General features: G+C 38.7%; 1 protein-coding gene and 1 pseudogene across 3 annotated transcripts in view; both read right to left on the reverse strand.

Moving 5' to 3' along the window:
• The window catches only part of Map2k5 (mitogen-activated protein kinase kinase 5), a 271,209-nt gene that overhangs the window by 193,809 nt on the left and 57,193 nt on the right, over window positions 1-20,207 (reverse strand). For 2 of the 3 annotated variants that reach the window (XM_042687833.1, XM_042687834.1), the window contains one exon: window positions 17,777-17,841. In XM_042687833.1, coding sequence (XP_042543767.1) covers window positions 17,777-17,841 — 65 coding nt within the window. Of the gene's footprint in view, window positions 1-14,874; window positions 15,315-17,776; window positions 17,842-20,207 lie in introns of those variants that run through there. The other variant, XM_042687835.1, reaches the window with a different exon arrangement.
• Window positions 11,163-12,024, reverse strand: LOC122114578 (annotated as a pseudogene).

The raw sequence follows: 20,207 nt of genomic DNA on the forward strand, positions 1-20,207 counted from the left end.
AAGAAATAAGATGCTGGGTGCTGACGGTTCATGTCTGTAATCCTAGCTTCTTGGGAGGCTGACATTCGGACAATTTGGGTTCAAGCCCAGTCCAACAAGAAAAGTTCACAAGGAGTCCAACTCAATGAAAGAAGCCAACTGGTGGTATATGTCTGTCATCTCAGCTATGGCAGGAAGCCTAAAAGAGGATAATCTCAGTTGAGGAACTCACTCAAGCAGGAAACAATAAGCAGCATAAAAAAAAGGGCTAGTGGTATTAGATTAGGGGTAGAATACCTGCCTAATAAGCAGAAGCCCTGAGTTCAAGTCTCAGTTAGGCCAAAAAAGGGGAGGAGGTTAGATGTCTGTTTTGACTCTTGCATGAGCCTCAAAGTTACTATGATCATCACTCCATATTTCTTTTCTTTTTTTGGGGGGAGGGGTCCAGTCGTTAGGCCTGAATTCTGGGCCTGGGCACTGTCCCTCAGCTCTTCAGCTCAAGGCTAGCACTCTACCACTTGAGCTACTGCGCCACTTCCAGCTTTTTTTCTTTTTGCTTATGTGGTGCTGAGGAATCGAACCCAGGGCCTCAGGCATGCAAGGCAAGCGCTCTACCACTGAGCCACCTTCCCAGCCCTCCATATTTCTTTTCTAAGTTGACTTGGCCTGGTTCAAGCTTTTAACACCTCCACATTACCTAGTCTTTTCTTTTCTTTTTTTCTTTTCCAGTCCTGGGCCTTGAACTCTGCCTGAGCATTGTCCCTAAGCATCTTTTGTTCAAGCCTAGCACTCTATCATTTGAGCTACAGCACCACTTCCGGCTCTTTCTTATTCATTGGAGTTGAGTCTCAGATTTTCCTGCCCCCAGGCTGGCTTTGAACCTCAATCCCCAATCTCAGCCTCCTGGGTTGCTAGGATTATAGGCATGAGCCACCAGTGCTGGGCTAGACTAGTCTTTTAATATATGGCTTAAACACCTTTGAGATGAAATGCTCTATCTCATTATCAAAGGTTCTGAAAGGGTGTAATGGGTAAAAGACAGGCAAGAAATAACACAATGTAGATAACGAAAAACAATGGGGAGGGGAGTGGGAGAAAATAAGGGGTTCAAAAAGAAATGTACTTATTACCTGACTTATGTAACTGTACCCTCTCTGTACATTACCTTTACAATAAACTTTAAATTAAAAAAGAAAAACAATGGACTAGTCAGGCAATATATGTGGAGTGGGAGAAATACCTTGGAAATTAACTAGCTAGAAAACTCTCCTAAAGTAGTAGATGGACTGCAATGTAAGCCCTATTCACTGTTACTAGGAAAGTTGACAATAAATCAAATGAGACACAAACCTTCTTCCAGACCAGGTGTGGTACTTTATACCTGTAATCCCAACTATTTGGGAAGTGGAGATCAGGAAGGCTGCAGTTCAAGGCTAGACTAGAAAAACTTTGGTGAAATCCTATCTCAATATCTGAATGTGGGAAGTCATACCTATCATCTCAGCTATGACAGGAAGCATAAATAGAAGGACCATAGTCCCTGCTAGCCAAGACAAAATCGCAAGAACTTATCCCCAAAACAACCAAACCAAAAAGGGCTAAGAGTATGACTCAAGTGTAAAGTACCTGCCTAGTAAGTGTGAAACCCTGAGATCAAACCCTAGTATTGCCAAAAAAAAATTATTTTAAACCTTCTCCTCTTAGTATTTGACATTCTATTTATTGCGCTTAGTCTATAAACTATTTTCACACAGAGATGTCATCTGCTTTACATACAAATTCGCCAAGGAAATGTTATCCCAAATTTACAGATGAGTAATACAAAGCATAGTGAAGTTAATATCTATTAAGTAGTGGAGCAGAATGTGGATTTTGGTCCTCTGAAGCCAAATCCTCAGTATAGCCTAAGAAGCTTTGTGTGAACATAAACAGGCCGTTTCTAGAGGTTCTATTTCCAGTTGGCTTCAAGGCTCTCTGGATATGGTCAGTGTTGAGGTGTTAAAAGCAATAGAGAAAATCGATTGAATGACTCACTCTTCAGAGCTGCATTAACTTTTTCAGGCCACTGGGGTACAATTTACTAAATTACCTCTTCTAGAACACTAAACAGTACCCTAGTGGGTCAAAGAGTAAATGCACCTCTGAAAAGTGAGCCATTTATTCCCTTCTTCCCTCTAGTACCTGGTGTAATATGTCCCCATGACAGAAATAATAACCTATTTCCATTAAAAACTCAAAAAACTGGCCCATACTAGATAAAATGAGTATAGGAAGCTTAAGGGGAACCTGGGGGTTGACAAAAATCTGCCTTCTATAATCCTGCCCACAGTGCTGCTGGAAAGTCAACATGGACATGTGAAAATACCTCTTTTCCATTCAGTGGACAAATACCTTTATCAAGATCTTAATAGAAACAGAAAAAAAAAAGTCAGGTGCCAGTGGCTCGTGACTATAATCAGAAGGTTGAGATGTAAGGATCATGGCTCAAAGCCAGCCTGAGCAAGAAAGTTCATGAGACTTATCCCCAACTACCATCAAAAAGCTGAAAGTGAAGCTGTGGCTCAAGTGGTAGAATGCCAGTCTTGAGCAAAAAAAGCTAAGGGATGGCATCCAAGCCCGGAGTTCAAGCCCGAGCATAGACAAAAATCAATCAAACAACAACAACAACAATTCAAAGCTAATGAATAAGAGAGCACAGGATTATCACAATGGCCATGTCTCCCTGCATTGTTAAAAGGTGTTTTTACTAGCCAGGCACATGCTTGTAATACTAGTTACTCAGGAGGCTGAGATCTGAGGATTGAAGTTCAAAGCTAGCCCAGGCCCATGAGACTCTTACCTCCAATTAACTACAAAAAAAATGGAAGTGGTGCTGTGGCTCAAGTGGTAGAGTGCTCGCCTTGAGCTGAAGAGCTCAGGGACAGTGCCCAAGCCCAGGGTTCAAGCCCTACGACCAACAAAAAAAAATGCTTTCAATTACATCTATCACAAACAGCTGAGCATTCATATCTATTATTATACTACAGGTTAGTTCTTCCCTGAAAATGAAATTTTCTTGACTGGACATATAAGCATATTGTTCCTTCTAATCTCCAAAAGCCTCTGAATACATTTTTTTTTAGTTGTCTCAGGAACAGCATTTGTGAGATACTTTCACAAATCCAAATTTGTAAGTTTTCAGCACAGTTAGTCCCCTACTCTTCTGGAAGATGGCTCCGCAATGAAAATAAGACAACTTTAATTTAAGAATCACCCAGCTTCTAATTAAACTGCCATAGGCAGATGGTTGGATAAGTTTTAATCAGTTTCAATCACCTATTGATTGGTATACTGAAGCCTAAAAAATTAAAAGTAAAAGATGATTGGGGAATTGTCCCATCTCAGAACAACAGTAGAGGCCTCTGTAAATAACTCCTCTTTTAACCATCAGCTAAATGAACACTTCAATACTGCAGTACAAAGTCTTCTGCAAAATTACTTTAACTAACAAGCAGAAATTTATCAGCTTCAGCCAAAATCAATGCTGAAATCAATTTGAACACTGGTTGTGTCTAAAGGGGCTCATTGGCAATTTAGGGAAATTACACCATGTAAATGCCTGTGCTTTAATTGAACAGTTTCATCAACTAGGCTGTGATTGCTGTCCATTCATTTATTTACTTTCACTGCAGCTACCATTCTGCAAAGGAATGGCTTTTGTCAGGCTGAAGAGAGGCACTTTGTCTTCATTTTGTGCACTTTTGTGCATAACAGACTTCATGGAATGGGCACATCATGACTAGGGTCAGAATAAACCAGGAGAGACTTTTTCCTTTAACATGAAAACACAAGCCACCATCACACCTTTTACTGCCTGGGACATAGTCACCTTCCACCAACAATGGAAGAGATGTGGCTGACTTCTCCACATAGGGCACTGAGCCTGGGTTGACAATCTGTGTTTGAATGTGTTCTTTGTGACAACATCATTTTCTTTCTCATGTATCCGTGGAGACTTCCAACAACATGTAACCTGTATTAGAATGAGCTCCTTCAAAGATAAGGCTAAATTTTGCTTCACAGAGTCCTCTGAATCAGTCAAGAAGAGGTGCTATTCTCTAATCCACTTAGTACTGTAAGGCATTAATGATGCCACGTGCATGTTTTAAAAGTAAGATATATGGGAGGAGATAGTGGGAAGGGATCTATATAGAAAGAGAAAAACTGTCTTGTAAACACCAAAATAAGATTTCAGGGATGATTTAAATACATTCATAAAACTGTGACAATGAAGGTAGAGGCGCAGAGGGAGTGTAGTTGTGGAGGTGGGAGGGAAGGGATGGTAGGGGAAAAACAAAGGAGGAGGTAACAATGCTTGATAGGAAATGTACTCATTACCTCACTCATGTAACTGTAACCCCTCTGTACAGTATTTTTACAATAAAAAGTGTATTAAATTTAAACAATTGTGACCATGAAAACCACCAAAGAAATTTTTTAGAGAAAGATATGCTGCAGTGACTGAGGTTCAGAGATCTGTTACCTCACAGATTACAATCTAAGGATGAAGGGAGGAGGGGACGAAAGGAGGAGAGGAGGGAGGAGAGGAGGGAGGGAGGGAGACAGCTGTCTATTCACATGGCTCATCTATTAGGTACACGTGTCTAATGCAAAAAAATAAAAATTCCAAGTACAGCTGTAGTGTATTTGTTAGAAAAGTGGCAGGAATTCGTAGGTCTTGCTTACATAAAACTTCTCATAGAACCAAACTATAATTATTCACGAGAGGAAAGAGACTGGAAGGGACTAAAAAATAAGAAAGCCTGGGCTTCTCAGGCAGTCTTATCCCTGACTTGCTCTGAATCCCCAGGAAATCATTTCTTCTATGCCTCAACTTCCCTTCCAAACAGGATAGGCACTGGTGGCTCATGCCTGTAATCCTAGCTACTCAGAAGGCTGGGGGTTGCATTTCAAAGCTAGCCTGGGCAAGAAAAGTCCATGAGATTCTTATTTCAAATGAACTACTCTTCGCTGTGGCTCATGTGGTACGTAGATCACTAGACTTGAGGGGGGAAATAAAGCTTACCCTATCCCTGAGTTCAAGCCCCAGGACTAGCATAATAATAATTTTTAGAAGGATGGTAGTCCCTACTGTACTAAGACACATTGTAAGACAGCGGGTAGCACAGAGCACCTGATGGTGGCTCAAACTGGAAATAAAAATGTAACAGTGAGTACCTCTTGGCCTCTAGTATATGGAGGCAGACACAGCTTTGAACCACTATACCTGGGCCTCCAAAGTAGCTGGCGGCAGCAGGGGGGGGGGGGGGGGTGCTGCTCATTTGCCTTTTTTTTTTTGGTCATGGGATTGAACTCTGGGCTTGGGCACTGTCCCTGCACTCTTTAGCTCAAAGCAAGAGCTCTACCACTTGAGCCACAGTGCCACTTCCCAGTTTTCTAGTTGTTTATTGGAGATAAGAGTCTCAGGGACTTTCCTGCCTGGGCTGGCTTTGAACTGTGATCCTCAGCTCTCAGCCTCCTGAGTAGCTAGGATTACAGGTGTGAGCCACCGGCGCCCAGCTTCATTTGCCTTTTAAGTCAGTCACCACTGCTGCCATGTTCTGGAACATTTAGTAAGAATCACCTTCAAAGAAAAGCTAAAAGGGAGAAGAAATAAATTGGGCATACAAATTTAATTCAATACATGTATTTGTGGTAAAAATCATTTGAGATTTTATCCCATGTACTGTTTTCTTTAACACTATTAAGTTTTTGTTGCTCAGACAAATGTAAAAATATATTTATTCATAGTTTTTAGATAACTTTTCTGGAAACTTAATTATGGTTTAATCAGAGCTTTATGTTTATTGACTAAATATATTGTTACATTTTGCTGCCACAGTTAGCAGTGGTAATACAATCAGAATGTTAGAGAACCTTACACAATACATATTTTCCAAATACACTAAGCTTGTTAAAATGCTGTATTGATTGTGTCCTAAAGCAAGTTCTAATTTTGTCTGAACATTTTTTCATTTCATTATTTCAAGTCATGAAACAGAACCCATAAACTCTGCCTTTAGCAGTAATACTGTACATTCCTTTTTTTTCTTTCTGCACTACTGACAAGAAACCTGTGGAAATTTTAGGTCAAGAGAACAATATAGAGTCACATTTAAAAAGTAATCTAACATTTAAAAAAGAAAACACCTTTAGGCTTATTAGCCATTAATACTCAAAAATACTTTAGTAACCTTAATCTCTACTGTTTCCCCCCTGAATTTAGTAACCTGTTACTTCAATTCAGTGTTAATGTACAAATCCAAATCTAAAAATATTTCACTCCGGGAAGGTAGCAATTTAACAGAAACATGGTCTCTTATATCAAAATAACCAACAACAGAAGCAAGAAAAGTAATACTGGCAGAAAGTTATACACAGTAAATGCCTTTTGGACTTTCCAGTGAATTATTTTCCAAAAAAGCAATTTAAGTAAATGCCCTAGATGCTATAGCATACATATACTTACTTGTTCAATATGCCAACCAAGAGACTACAATTTTCTAACACATCAAATACTACAGAATAGCTTTTTAAATTCAGTGTTTTGAAATCAAGAAATATGCCACCTCCATTAGCACAACTATTCAATTAATGTAGAGATTCAATTATCAAATTATGTTTTTGAAGAGATCTGTTGGGATTTGCATGCACCAGTACAATGGCTTGAACTCAGAGCCTGGGCACTGTCCCTTAGCTTTTTTGCTCAAGACTGGCACTCTATCACTTGAGCCACAGCTTCATTTCCAGCTTTTTGGTGATTAATTGGAGATAAGAGTCTTATGGACTTTCCTGTCTAACCTGGCTTCAAACCATGATCATCAGATCTAAGCTTTCTGAGAAGCTAGTGCAGGCATGAGCCATTAAGCACAGCAGATTCTAAGTTCCTGATAAGATGACCAAAGGATAATACTTCAGTAACTGACTGCCAAGGAATGGATAGTTAGCAACTTCTGAGGAGCCTCTAAAATTAACTGGACATGGTTCAGCACTGACTTCAAGAATTACACATTGATTTACATCATACATCCAAAAATAATCTGGGTTAAAAGCTAGGAAACTCAGAGTGAAGAGCACACAGAAGTACACCCAAATATTCATCTCTATGTTAGAAGATGAGTGTTAGATGTGTGTTGCATTCTTGAGCATACCATTTTACTCTTCAAAACTGCTCTGACCCCCACTCATGGGTAAAAAAGAAGACAACCCTAACTTCTTAGCAAGGACTAAAAGCCCCAGCACGATCAAGCCCTGCCTGTCTCTCCAACCTCCCATGTTCTCTCTATTCAGCCACACTGGCCTAGACGCAACATGAATCACAGGGTTTGGCCTTTCTGCTTGGAAGGCTCTTCCCCCAAACTTTCTGATGACTGGTCTTCCACTTCTTCTGATCTCAGCTCTTATCCTTCAGGTAAGCCTTCCCTGAGTACCTTCTGCATTCTTTCTAACACTTGCAAGGTCTGGCATCATCTTCCTTTAGTATTCACCCCCTGTTAACTACTAGATTACACATACTGGGAACAGTCCTTGATATACAGTGATAGTAAATACTTGTTCAGTGAATAAAAGAATGCAAAATAATGCAAAACAAAGCCAACATGGTACTGAGGACTACTGAGTTCTAAATTTAGGTCTGAATCCTGAAACTCTGAGGAAGCTTGTATGGCCATCTATGGCTAGGTCTAAGGGAAATTCTATTCTCTGTAATCTGATAAACTACCACATTATCTTGTTTATGGTAGTGGAGTTTAGCAACCCCTAGAAGCACCTCAAATTGGATAACATTTCACAGTCATCCTTAGAATGCAAAGAATCTGCATCTGGGAAGTGGAGCTGTGGCTCAATTGGTAGAGCACTAGCCTTCGCACAAAGAGGCTCAAGGACAACCCAAGCCCCGAGTTCAAGCCCCACAACAGATCCCCCCCCCCACATTCATACATAAATTCACCTGTAGATGGTTTCTCTCCTATATTCCCCAGCTAAGAGTCATCAGTAGCCAATGTCCCCTTAAATTTGCTTTTAAACAAAATGTTTAAATAGGGATACAGGTTGACCCATTGTAACAATGAGATAGATGTACAAGACACTATGTTGAAAAACAAAGTTTACAATTTAAGTGGGAGGATATGGGGGTGCAATAGTTGTGGAGGTGGGAGGGAAGGGATGGTAGGGGAAAAACAAAGGAGGAGGCAACAATGCTTGATAAGAAATATACTCATTACCTTGCTCATGTAACTGTAACCCCTCTGAACAGTATCTTCACAATAAAAACTTATTAATAAAAAATACAGCTATAACACAAAAAACTTTGTTTTTTTAAAGTGAAATTTCAGATAATAGATGATATACTGTCAGTGATCTCACTACTGATGACCTTTGTGATGTGGTTCTTGTCCCCACTAAAGAGCAAGCCAGTTTGAAGCTACAATGGGTGTTTTCTGCCTCATAATCATACTTTTTTAGCTTCCTTTAATTTAGAATAAAGCATTAATATAAAAAAAAATCTGCTTGCTGGGCGCTGGTGGCTCATGTCTGTAATCCTAGCTACTCAGGAGGCTGAGATCTGAGGATCGCTATTCAAAGCCAGCCCGGGCAGGAGAGACCGTGAGACTCCTATCTCCAATAAACCACCAGAAAACCGGAAGTGGCGCTGTAGCTCAAGTGGTAGAGCGCTCGCCTTGAGCTGAAGAGCTGAGGGACAGTGCCCAGGCCGAGTTCAGGCCCCACAACCGGACCCCCCCCCCCCAAAAAAAAATCTGCTTTAGAAGGTTAGTTCCAGAAACACTAAGTGCTGAGCATAGGACACTGTGCTAGGCATTGTGAGGATTTTCACCAGATAACCAGACAAAACTCTCCTTCAGGGAGGCCAATCAAGGCAGAAAACAGATCGGAAGAAAGCACTCTCAAGCTAAACAGAGGTAGATGAACGGTGCCTCGCCACAGAAAAACAGAGCAAACTTGTTTATGTACAAGAATTCCCCTCAGGCTTATAGAAGCAGTCAGAGATCTCTTCAGCTTTCATTTTGCTGGGTAAAAGTTAGCTAATTCCTTCAACCATTTCTCAGCTCAAATATCAATTCTTCCATGAGACCTGGTGGAGGATTCTTCCTGAGATAGTAACTGCCTCACTTTCTCCCCAGCCTCAGAGCCTGTTGTAAAGTCCTGTGCTTACCTGCGGACAGAACATCCGCATCTCTCTCGACACAGGGCCCTTGACACTACACATGCTCAGAACTTGGCTGCCCAACAAATGGATGGAGGAGGCCTGAGGAGCAAGCACAATGCCACTCATTACTTCCAAATTCTTCTGGGTGCTTTCTAAACTATCCACAATTCCTCTGTCAGCTAAGCACCAAGCAACAGATGTATGAATCCAAAAGGGGCATACTGCAAGATGAAATCAAACCCACATTATTCCTTCCTAAGGAAGCCAGAGATGGAAACTAGATCTCTTTCATCTTATAATGACAGATGTGTGCTAACAGAATGTCTACCTGTTCATAAATACTTTTACATGGGAGTTTAAATTTCTTTATGAAGAAAGCATTTAATTAAAATAAAATATTAAGAAGAACTCTTGCCATTTCCAAATTATTTTTCCCTGAAAGAGAATGGTGTTGAAAGTCTTAGATTCAGCAAATTCTTACTTGAAATATTACCATAATGTATTGATTTTTACAGACTCAATTGACTGAAAAGTTGTTTGTGTAGCAATATTGGCCAAACCAATATACTAGAACAATTTTGCTACCCATAGTAATCAAGTGCATTTCTGAGGTATAATTATACTGTCATAAAAATAAAGCCAAGATACCCTTTTCCAAGCAATAAAAACTACAGGGGCTATAAAACAGGAAGCGCAAAAGACTAAATAAATGAGATTTTTTAAAATGAAATTTAGTCTTTCAAAAACACCACCTCTTCTTCCTTCCCTTAAGCCATGGTTAGGAAAAATGATCAATACTTCAATCTTAATAAACTATTTCAATAATAGTTAATTCGAGTGGAAACAGTCTGAAAATCTCTGCTCAGCGACCTGTGACATCCTGTCATGTTGGTTAGGTGCCAATAATCCATCACTGCCATAATGAATAGGAGCATGTGTGAAGTTATAGGAATGTGGAAGGGTGGGAGAACTCGAAGGTGGGAAAGGTATAGAAAATCATGAACACAAGTTTATTCTTTAGATTCTAATCAATACAACACACATTATTGTATAAAACAAACCTATAACAGTGACTGCTGAGAGAGGGAGAGAGAGAAAAACATACATAATTAATTTTATTTGACAAATACTTATTGATTTTCTGAAAACATTAATATCCTTGCCTGTCACATGATACTGTAATACAATTCAGCCATATATAAGTATTTAATTTTGCATTAGGATGATGCCTTGTTTGCTTGTTTAAAATATGGTCTTGGCTGCAAGGAAAAGGCTCTTCATTTGATTGGAAATTTAAAGTCAAAATAAATCAAACAATTACTCTTGCTCTCAGGTCAATAACATCAAAACCATTTTAAAACTCTCCATAGACAAGATATGTCAGGGAAAAGCCCTTCAGAAGTGGGGTCATGTACACAATCAGAGAAGCTAGAACCAGACCTACTGTTCTCCACTTTGGCCTGGCACCTTCTGGTTGGTTGAAAGAGGAAGTCAAGAGTTCCCAGTTGCTATGTGAGTCTCCACCCAGCCATGCCTCCTTCAACAATGAGACACATTCTAAAAAATGTGTCCTTAGGTAATTCCGCCATCATGCAAACATCATAGAGTATACTTACACAAATAAGATGATTACACTGACAATAAGCATGGGATCACCACTATATAGTTCTCTGCTGAATGAAACATTCTTTATTTAGCATATGTTTTTTTCAGCTTTCAATGGCTATTTTATTCACTTTTTTTTAACTATAAATATTTCTACTATGTTAAAGAAAGTGAACACAGTACATTCACATGACAGCGGAATGGATTTTCAGAAATCATCTTCAGTAGGGGAAAAACTCAGGGGAAAGACCCTCAATGTTGGAATTTAGTTTTTTACATAAAGTCCCTTGTAAAAACAAAATAATTTAAAATCAAACTGGAAAAGGCAGGAAACATTTTTTTTTAAAGAAAAAGAAAAAGGAGAGTCAATAACTCATTGCTTTTCCTCCCTTTACTCTTTCCCCACATCTCTGGCCTCCATCATAGAACATCTTCTAGCTTTTCAGCCTCTTTTTCAGCATTTTAATTTTTGCCTGGTCATTTCTTTTCTTTTTCAATCTCTTTCCTGCATTCTTCAAACTTTGTTTTGTATTTTTGTGCATTCTTCACATTTAGAAAGTGGATGGCCAGCAGCTCTGGTTTTAGGCACCAGTCAGTGAAGTCAGCATGAGCTTTCCAGACCCAGGCACTGCTAGTATTCAGCTTCAGCTTCATCACTAGTGTGATGTAGTGGTTGGCATGAATCTTCAAAGTTTTATCCCTCCTCATGAAGAGGCGCATGGTCCCTTTCTCCTTGTGCTTCAGGAGATTGACATTGCCAGTGCCTCACTCCTTCCATTCTGAGAGGTCATCCCCTAAAGCACATTGAAATAGCTTGGTCTGCATTGTTTTTTAATTGGATCTTTTTTTATTGTTGTTTTAGAGGTGATGTACAGGAGGGTTGCCTTTACATCTATCGGGTGGTATGTACATTTCTTTCCTTTTGCTTGGTGTCAGCTGTTCCCTCCTTCTCTTTTGTCCCCTCCCCTCTCATCATCAACCTTGAGTCACTTAGTTCACTTTCTTCACTGTCCAGTGCAGCTAATGGGCCCCTCTGCTGCACTTTTTCACCAGCTTTCCACTGATTCTGTGCCTTCCTCCTACTTTCCCTCTTGGCCCACATTTTTATAAGTTCCTCCTCTTCCTCTTGCTCAGGAAGAGAAAATTATTGGCTGAAACTGTGGGGTCATGGTGGGCTCATGTGCAGTCTTAATGAAGGTATCATGGTCCTCATGACTGTCCTTGGTGGCTGCCATGGGGGGGGAGGGGCAGCTTCTCAGTCTTGGTTGTCTCTGATTCCCTCTAGGGGACTGGTTGTAGCTCCTTTACTCCACATCTGATCTGTTTTAATTATGATTTTTTTTTAAGAATCCTATGTTTTGAAATATTTTCCTTACTAATAGCAACTAGTGTGATAATTCATGTGTTTTCTCATTTTATATAAAGGCCATTTGAGCTGATTTCTATTAAATCAATTATACTTCTAAAATGAGTTAATATAGTTTTAGCCCCCAAACACACTCACTTTAGCTGGTATCTACAGCCATATCACAGGGCAGAATATAGCCTAATACTTCACATGATCTCTGTTACCCCCACCCTGAGCCCACTACCCAACAAATACCACTTAAAATACATAAAACAATATGAAGAATTAAACACCTTTTTAGAATTACTGTCCCTTCTTCCCTCTTTTTGTCTCTAGATAATGGCATATATCCAGTCCTTAAGACGTCATTTACACTAGCTAGGCACAGTGATGCACATCTATAGTCTCAGCTATTCTATAATGCCAGCTACTCAGAAAGACAGAGGCCAGAGGACTGAAGTTTGAGGACAACTTGCTAAAAGTTAGCAGAAGCCCTACCCAACTCAAAAGCAAAAGGACTAGGGGTGCGGTAGAACAAGTGGTAGAGCAAGCACAAGGCCCAGGATTCAATATCTAGTATGAGAAGAATGAACAAATTAACAAAAACTACCATTTAGACAGTATGCACAGTACCCATTAAATCACAGAAAATTCAACTCAAAGCCCAGACTAGACACTTCATTGTATTATGGGAAGGAGCTAGAATCAGAAAGCACACTATTCATTTCAAACATGTATGTGGTGATTACTGGATAACTGACTTACCATAATTTAAATGTTATTGTATTTCTGAACCCAAAGTTTGAGGAGCTCCATCAATCTAGTGGCTAACTTTGGAATCACTGAATGGTCACCATATTCATTTATTTATTTCTCTTTCCTCTTCCCTCACTCCCTCTTCCCCCCCCCCACCCCCCATGGTACTGAAGAGGTTTTTGAACACAAGGTCTTGCACTTGCTAGAGAAGCATTCCACCACTTGAGTCATGCCCCCAATTCCTTTCACCTTTTTTCAAACAGGGTCTTGCATTTATGTTCAGCACAGCTTAGCCTATGATCCTCCTACTTATATTTCCTGTGTAGCCAGGATAGCCATCTTATACTACCATGCCCAGCTTCTTATTGGTTACGATGGGATCTCAAGAATACTTTGCCTAGGCTTCTAGGTAGATGGGGTTGTGCACATGCTCCACCATGCCTAGTTCATTATATTTGTTTCAATGGACATACTACCCAAGAAAAGGAGACAAATGACTAGAATGATGGGTCAGTGGATGCTAAGTAATCAAAGTTTTAAATTTTACTAAAATTAAAAGAAAATTAATCATTTAATATATGTATCCTTATGTTGGAAACCCTTATTAGGTTAATGATAATGTAATCTCTAAAATTAGCTGGACAAGGGGAGAATCTAATCAAAGATCCTTACTAGCCAGACACTTGTGGCACTTGTAACCTTAGCTACTCAGGAGGCTGACACCTGGAGGATTAAAGTTTAAAGCCAGTCTTTTCAGTAAAGTCCAAGAAACTCCATCTCCCATTAACTAACAAAACAGCTGGGCTGGAGGCATGGCTTAAGTGGTGGAAAAACCTGCCATGAGGAAGCAAGGCTAGTGAGAGCTTGAAGCCTTGACGGGGAAAGGAAGGAAGAAGGGAAGGGAGGGGAGGAGAGGGGAAAGATACTAAGTTCTGCCTTTGCCACAGTACACAGCACAACCACCAGACCTCATAGTTTCCAGTGGGCTTGACATTAAGCCATCTGTCCTACAGTAATCTGAAAATGTTATGATAAAAAAGAAATACCTTGAAGCTTTTAGAAAATTACTGTAGGTAAGACAATATATAAATCAATCTTGCCATTTATAGCACACCTAGAGAAAAAAACAGAACTATAATGCATATTATAATATGAATGCAGAACTTCTTAAAGCTTGTTTATAGGCATTTCTTATAGAGTCCTGGTCAAGCAAGCAGGAGCAGAAATTACAAAGTTTAAACAATTTTTCCATTACTAGTACTACCAGTACCAGTAGCTAACATTTAATAAGTGCCACACAGTGCTAAAGATTTTATGGATTATCTCATTTAACTCCATAACAACCTAACAGGATAGACATTATTATCCCCATTTTCCAGATAGGGAATCAGAGGCAGGATGCATTTTATAACTTGTACCAGGTCCCAGAGCTAATCAATGGCAGCTGTAGTATTCAAACTCAGAGTGCAACACCAACACATACTGTTTCCCATTTTCTCAAAGTTTTTTAAATTCACTGTGAATCTAAAACACATGTCATATATAATCCCCACCCCCTTTTCTTTAAGTTGAAAATCTTGTAACCCTTTGGGAAATGAAGTAATAATGAAAATATACCTATTTCCTTTAACTAAATTGTCCTTGTTTGCTCTGGCTTATACTTTAGAATATTTCCTTTATGATTCATGTAGCACAAATTGGTAATGTGAGAAATGCCAACTTAAAATGGTCTCATTAGGTTATAATGCAGAGGACAGTTTAGAGAATCCATGTATTTGGTTTAATCATCTGGGGCCAAGATTCCATATCATATAACGGTAGAAAACACAGGCTTAAACATGAGAATTTATCCATTATTAAATAATATACATTGCAGTTACACATATTATAACCCTTGAAATTCAAAATATCCCATCAAGTAAAGTGAATAAGACTGAACATCAAACTTCTGCTTTGTAGTTATTAGTTTTATTACACTTCACAAAAAAAAATTAAATAGACCCATTAGGTAGTTTTGTTACCAATGAGTGGCTTTTTCAATATTTTCTTCATCTAGTTTATGTGGCATAGCCTCTAATGTAATCATTTTGTTTGAAAACCTACAACTTTTATAGTTAACACCATTAAGGTAAACTTTGTGTAGGGGAAATCCAATCATAATACATCAATGTTTCATAAAGACTTTAGTAGAGTAGATTCTTGTTTCTTGATGATTTTACCATTCCTTTATGTTGAACAGAAACGCTGGGATGACATGAAACAAGCAGGGCAGAGATACCTTTGTCACAACAAAGGTTACATAGCAGGAAATCTTCGCCCTCGTTCCTCATAAGAATCACATAAGCATCAAGTGTTATGACATACACTTGGACTCAGGAGGCTGAGGCAGGAGGACTGCTTGAGCAGGAGTTCAAGACTAATCTGAGCAACATAACAAAAGCTGGTTTAAGAAACAAAACAGCATCAGGTGCCAGTGGCTCATGCCTGTAATTGCAGCTACTCAGGAGGTTGAGATATGAGGATCGTGGTTCAAAGCCAGCATTAGCAGGAAAGTCCATAAGGCTCTTACCTCCGATTAACTGCTAAAAATCGGGAAATGGAGCTATTGCTTAAAGTGGAAGAGCTCTAACCTTGAGCACAAAAGCTCAGGGAGAGCTCCCAGGCCCTGGTTTCAATCTCCAGGATCAGCACAAATAATAGTAATTTCCAAAATATTAACATAATTTCATACTATAATTATTCCTTGGGGGATGGGAATGTCGTGCACTTCTCAGTATACTCCCCCATTGTCTCACACCTATGCCTGAATTTAAGAGAAGATGAAAATTTCAATAGCTATGCTGGAGGTATAGATCAACAGTAGAGTGCAGCATGTGCTAGGTCCTGTGTTTCATCTCTAGCATCAAATTTTTTTTTTTAAATTAACACTGAAGATATGGTATCTAGAAAATTTAGCAACTAAGTGGGATTTGGTGGTTTTATATGTGTGTGTGTATGTGTGTATGAATCTATGTATGTATGGATATATATACATACACATATGTGTGTGTGTGTGTGCACGTACACATGCATGCATGCGCAGGTCCTGGAGCTTTAACTCAGGACCTGGGCACTGCCCCTGAGCTTCTGTGCTCAAGGATAGCACTCTACCACTTGAGCTACAGCTTTATTTCTGGCTTTTTGGTGATTTGGACTTTCCTGCCCAGGCTGGCTTCAAACCATGATCCTCAGATCTCAGCTTCCTGAGTAGCTAAGATTACAGATGTGAACCACTGGAGCCCAGCACATTTCTTAATCTATCTTAAGTTTACAATAGGCTTTCAATTTAAAAATACAAAGGTAAACATTTGATGAAATAATACAGGTAAGTTAGGAGTCCAAAGAAATGGTTTTGGATTCCCTTTGAAGACAATATAAGGTTCAGTGAAAGCAAGAAACACAAGTGTTCCTTATTTCCTCCCCAGGAACCTTCAGAATAGGGTCGGATATCCAGAATAGGGAAATTAGATAAGGGTGAAGGGGAGACTAAGGTGCCATTTATGTAGTGCAGGGCTGCATGGGAAAGAATATAGTAGCTTGATCCAGGAGAAAAACTCAGCTTCCAAAATTTTAAGGGCAAGAACCAATGCTGGTATAAGAAATGTTATGATTATTTCTCTAAATTCTTATAGTGGACAGGCTTAACAGAACGACTATTTGCAATACTCAGTCATCTGTAGGAAAAAATAAGTGATAAATGTGAACCTAAGTTCTTCAAGGACTATACTTGGGAGAAAGCACTCACGTGTTAATTGTATCTATAGAGGGACTGAAGCTCTAGAGAAGGGACTGGATCTGATGACTCTGAAAGAGCTTCTAACCCTGAGAAATAGAATTCTATTCCAAAGCTCTTGGAGAAATGAAGGATGGTCAGAAATTTTAGAATATGACCCTTCAAGGCCATGGGACCACAAGGCAATTTTTATCTGTGTTCATGCGGATAATCAGAACTTAAAAATTTTAAGAACATAAGTAACCAATTAGAAAATTCTTTTACAACTAAACCTATTAATATTGGCGCTAAAATAAGGTAAAAACACAATCATAATGTGAAGCAGGATTAGGGTGTATATGGAAAACAGCTCTCTGGAGGAAAACTCTATTATTCCCTCAGGCCTTTCTTACAGAGTATGGATTTTTTAATTCCTAGTGGAATATTTTTCATACACCACTGCAGACTATTAAGTACTAGATATTACATTATGTAGTTTACACTAGTGCACAAGAAGACTTCCCTGTCGAGAGAACTATTTTTTACAGTTAGTATTTTTTAATATGAAAATGAACACTCCTTTAGGGTAAGATCACTACAGCTGGAATTTAGGAAGAGTTTTATAACTTAACATATTCATCAATGTGTGCAGGAATTCTCTCAGGGGAGTAGGGTGAGACGAGAAGGAAATACAACAGGAAAAGGCTTTTTAATAACTTACAGTGTCAACACAGGGCAAACCAATGGTATTTTTAAGGTTTGGCTACCACTGGGCATAGCCGTAAACAGGTAAGGGACTAGCATAAAGTACCAGCAAGTTTTTAAAACATGATGGTGTTAAAGAACGAAGAAATATATATACATTAAACTTCAAGCCAGTTAAAGATACATTTGCTAATGGTGGACTATTAACTGCTCACCCAGGAGAAAGGTGGACTCAGAAATATTAAAAAGGCAATATAAATGCACTTTTCAGGCAATTCTTGAGAAAGTAGAAGACACCTTGCAAAATTGTAGAGTCAAACGTGGAAGTAAATGTTGGTGGTCATGTAAAATTTTTTGTAATGGAATACTTGGATACCCAGCAATTGGCAAAAGTGGATCAAAAGTTTAAGGAAAATTGACTACTCACTTGTAGACTGTGCCTCCGTTGCCATGACCAAGGGTGTCTCGATACCGTATGTCTTGTTCATTCATCTCCACAAGAAAGAAAAACAAAAAGGATGTCATGCTGTGGATGGAAATGTCAAGGAAAAGCAACTCTGGGCCATAAACAACAAGCAGTCTGGGTCATTTCAAGTTCAGCTGCAAGAACGAGAAGATCAATACAACATTTGCTGTCCAATTTATAAAAGACGATACCAAGGGACAAAGTGATGGAAAGTTTAATGACAATTTGTTTGCCTGGGTCATTTCATTAAAGTTTGATAAAAGGTGTCAAAATGGAATGATATAACATAGCTCAAAAGGGTCAGGTCAGAGATGCTGATAAGAAAACAGTCTCCAGTACAGCATATAACCACCAATGCCAAGCAGCACTGCACATAGCCAAAGTCAAACTTGGGAAAACAACACACATAGAGATATACAGTCAGTAATCTAATATATCATTTGTAAATAAATCAGCCCTTAAAAACTCCACAAATGACCTTATAATTAACATTCAGCAAATGGAGTGAATAATGTTTATGATTTTCCTAAAGTAGAAAAAGCTTTTCTTTACAAATGATAAATCAGTATACAGCAATAACTAGGTAGAAGTCACATTATGCTGATGAAAAAGTATCCAATCAATGCACTTGAAAATGCACATGCAGTCAGACCTAACGAAGAAAGGGAAAACATACAGGCATGTAATTTTTATAAAGTTGTTTTTGTAATTTAGTGTACAAAACAGAATGCAGTATCTACTAAGGTTCTATAAAACTTATTATACCAAAAATACTACTCTCATTTGTATCATGAGTGGTGGGTGAATTACATCGATACCCACAAAACAATATTTTCAGAGTTTCTAAGGAACTCCCTACATAATCATTTATCAAATGAATTTAAGACTAGCCAGACTATTTGGTGCATCCAGTAATTTTTTATGCACTGGCCCACTTGCTTAAAAATTAACTGCCAACTTTATTCACAAAGTAGACTTAACAAAGGCATTATTTTCCATATAGCTAAAGCTTAGAAAAAGCCAAAGTAAGCCCTGAAAAAAAATCAATTTCCAGGGAATTGTACTGCCTTGCCCGGGCAGAAAATGGATAGTTTTAAATTCAATGTCACTTGGAAAAAAAATTAGTTTGTTCTTAGACCATTATAGGAAAGCTTTAAATATCTGTTTCATTCTAAACTTCCACCAATTGAATTTTAAAAAAGCTTCATTTATCAAGGGAAATATTTTTCCTCCATACATTTCTGAAGTTGAAGCTTCAGAGAGCCGTGATAATTAGGAGTGTGGCATAGGTAACAGAAACAGCTTCCTTTCCAAGCCAGTTTGCCAATCCCTAAAAGAATATTGACAGATCCATGTGTAAAGGCCAATTCAGCACCCAATTTAATTGTAGTACAACTTGATTGATGCAATTTACAATCAGCTAATTGCTATATCTAAGGTCAGTTTTAAAAAAAAGTGAGAGAAGTCAGAAAAATTGGCAACTACTTTCTTATTTGAGGATTCTGTTCTTTATTACCTTTAAACTACCTGTATAATAGATGTGGCATGAAAGAAAGACAAGAAAATGATATTATTTGGGCTAAATGATAATCGTTCAAACAGCATGAAGAAAAGCAGTACAGAAACTGTCTGGAGATGCTAACCTAGCAAAACTGCTATTAGATTTACTTTTGTCAATAATGAAAATACAGAGTAGTAGCTATTAGTAAGTACAAATAGGCTACAAGGCCAGTTCCTAAGAAAATTTCTCTAGGTAGTCTAAACGCGTTTCCAACAACTTAATTCATACCATTACCTTGCCCAACAAAGTATACTCTCATCATGGCTTGAAGTTAGTTTTCAGGAGAAATTTCATTTATACATCTACAAACTGAGACCAGGGCTCTAAGATAGATACAGGGAAAACAGCATGTAGATATATAGTATATATAGGGTCTAGGCCCTAAAAGGGCTTAAGTCTATGGTCAGAAATGTGGTCAGCCTTCCTAGTATTTTAGCCTCATTGGGAGTGGCAGGCAGACAACAGCATCAGAGGACAAGTGGAACTTCCACAAGAGAGTTAGCAAGGAGAACTGGGGAGGGAAAATGGTTTCTAATGTATATTTATATGCATGAGCACTAAGTACAATGTAAGCCATTTTTAAAATTTATTTTTGTTATAATTAGTGGTTTTGAAGAGCAAATCTAAAAATATATTACTTTAAAAGATAGTATCTAGCCAGATGATTATAGATGATAGGTTTATGCCTATAATCCTAGCTACTGAGGAGGCTGAGATCTGAGGATTACAGTTTGAAGCCAGCCATGGAAGAAAAGTCTGCAAGACTATGATCTCCAATTAACCACAAAAAAGCTAGAAGTGGAAGTGCACTCAAGTAGTACAGAACTAAAC

The sequence above is a fragment of the Dipodomys spectabilis genome, unplaced genomic scaffold, assembly GCF_019054845.1.
Source record: "Dipodomys spectabilis isolate Male_0828 unplaced genomic scaffold, ASM1905484v1 ptg000108l, whole genome shotgun sequence".
Classification (NCBI taxonomy): domain Eukaryota; kingdom Metazoa; phylum Chordata; class Mammalia; order Rodentia; family Heteromyidae; genus Dipodomys; species Dipodomys spectabilis.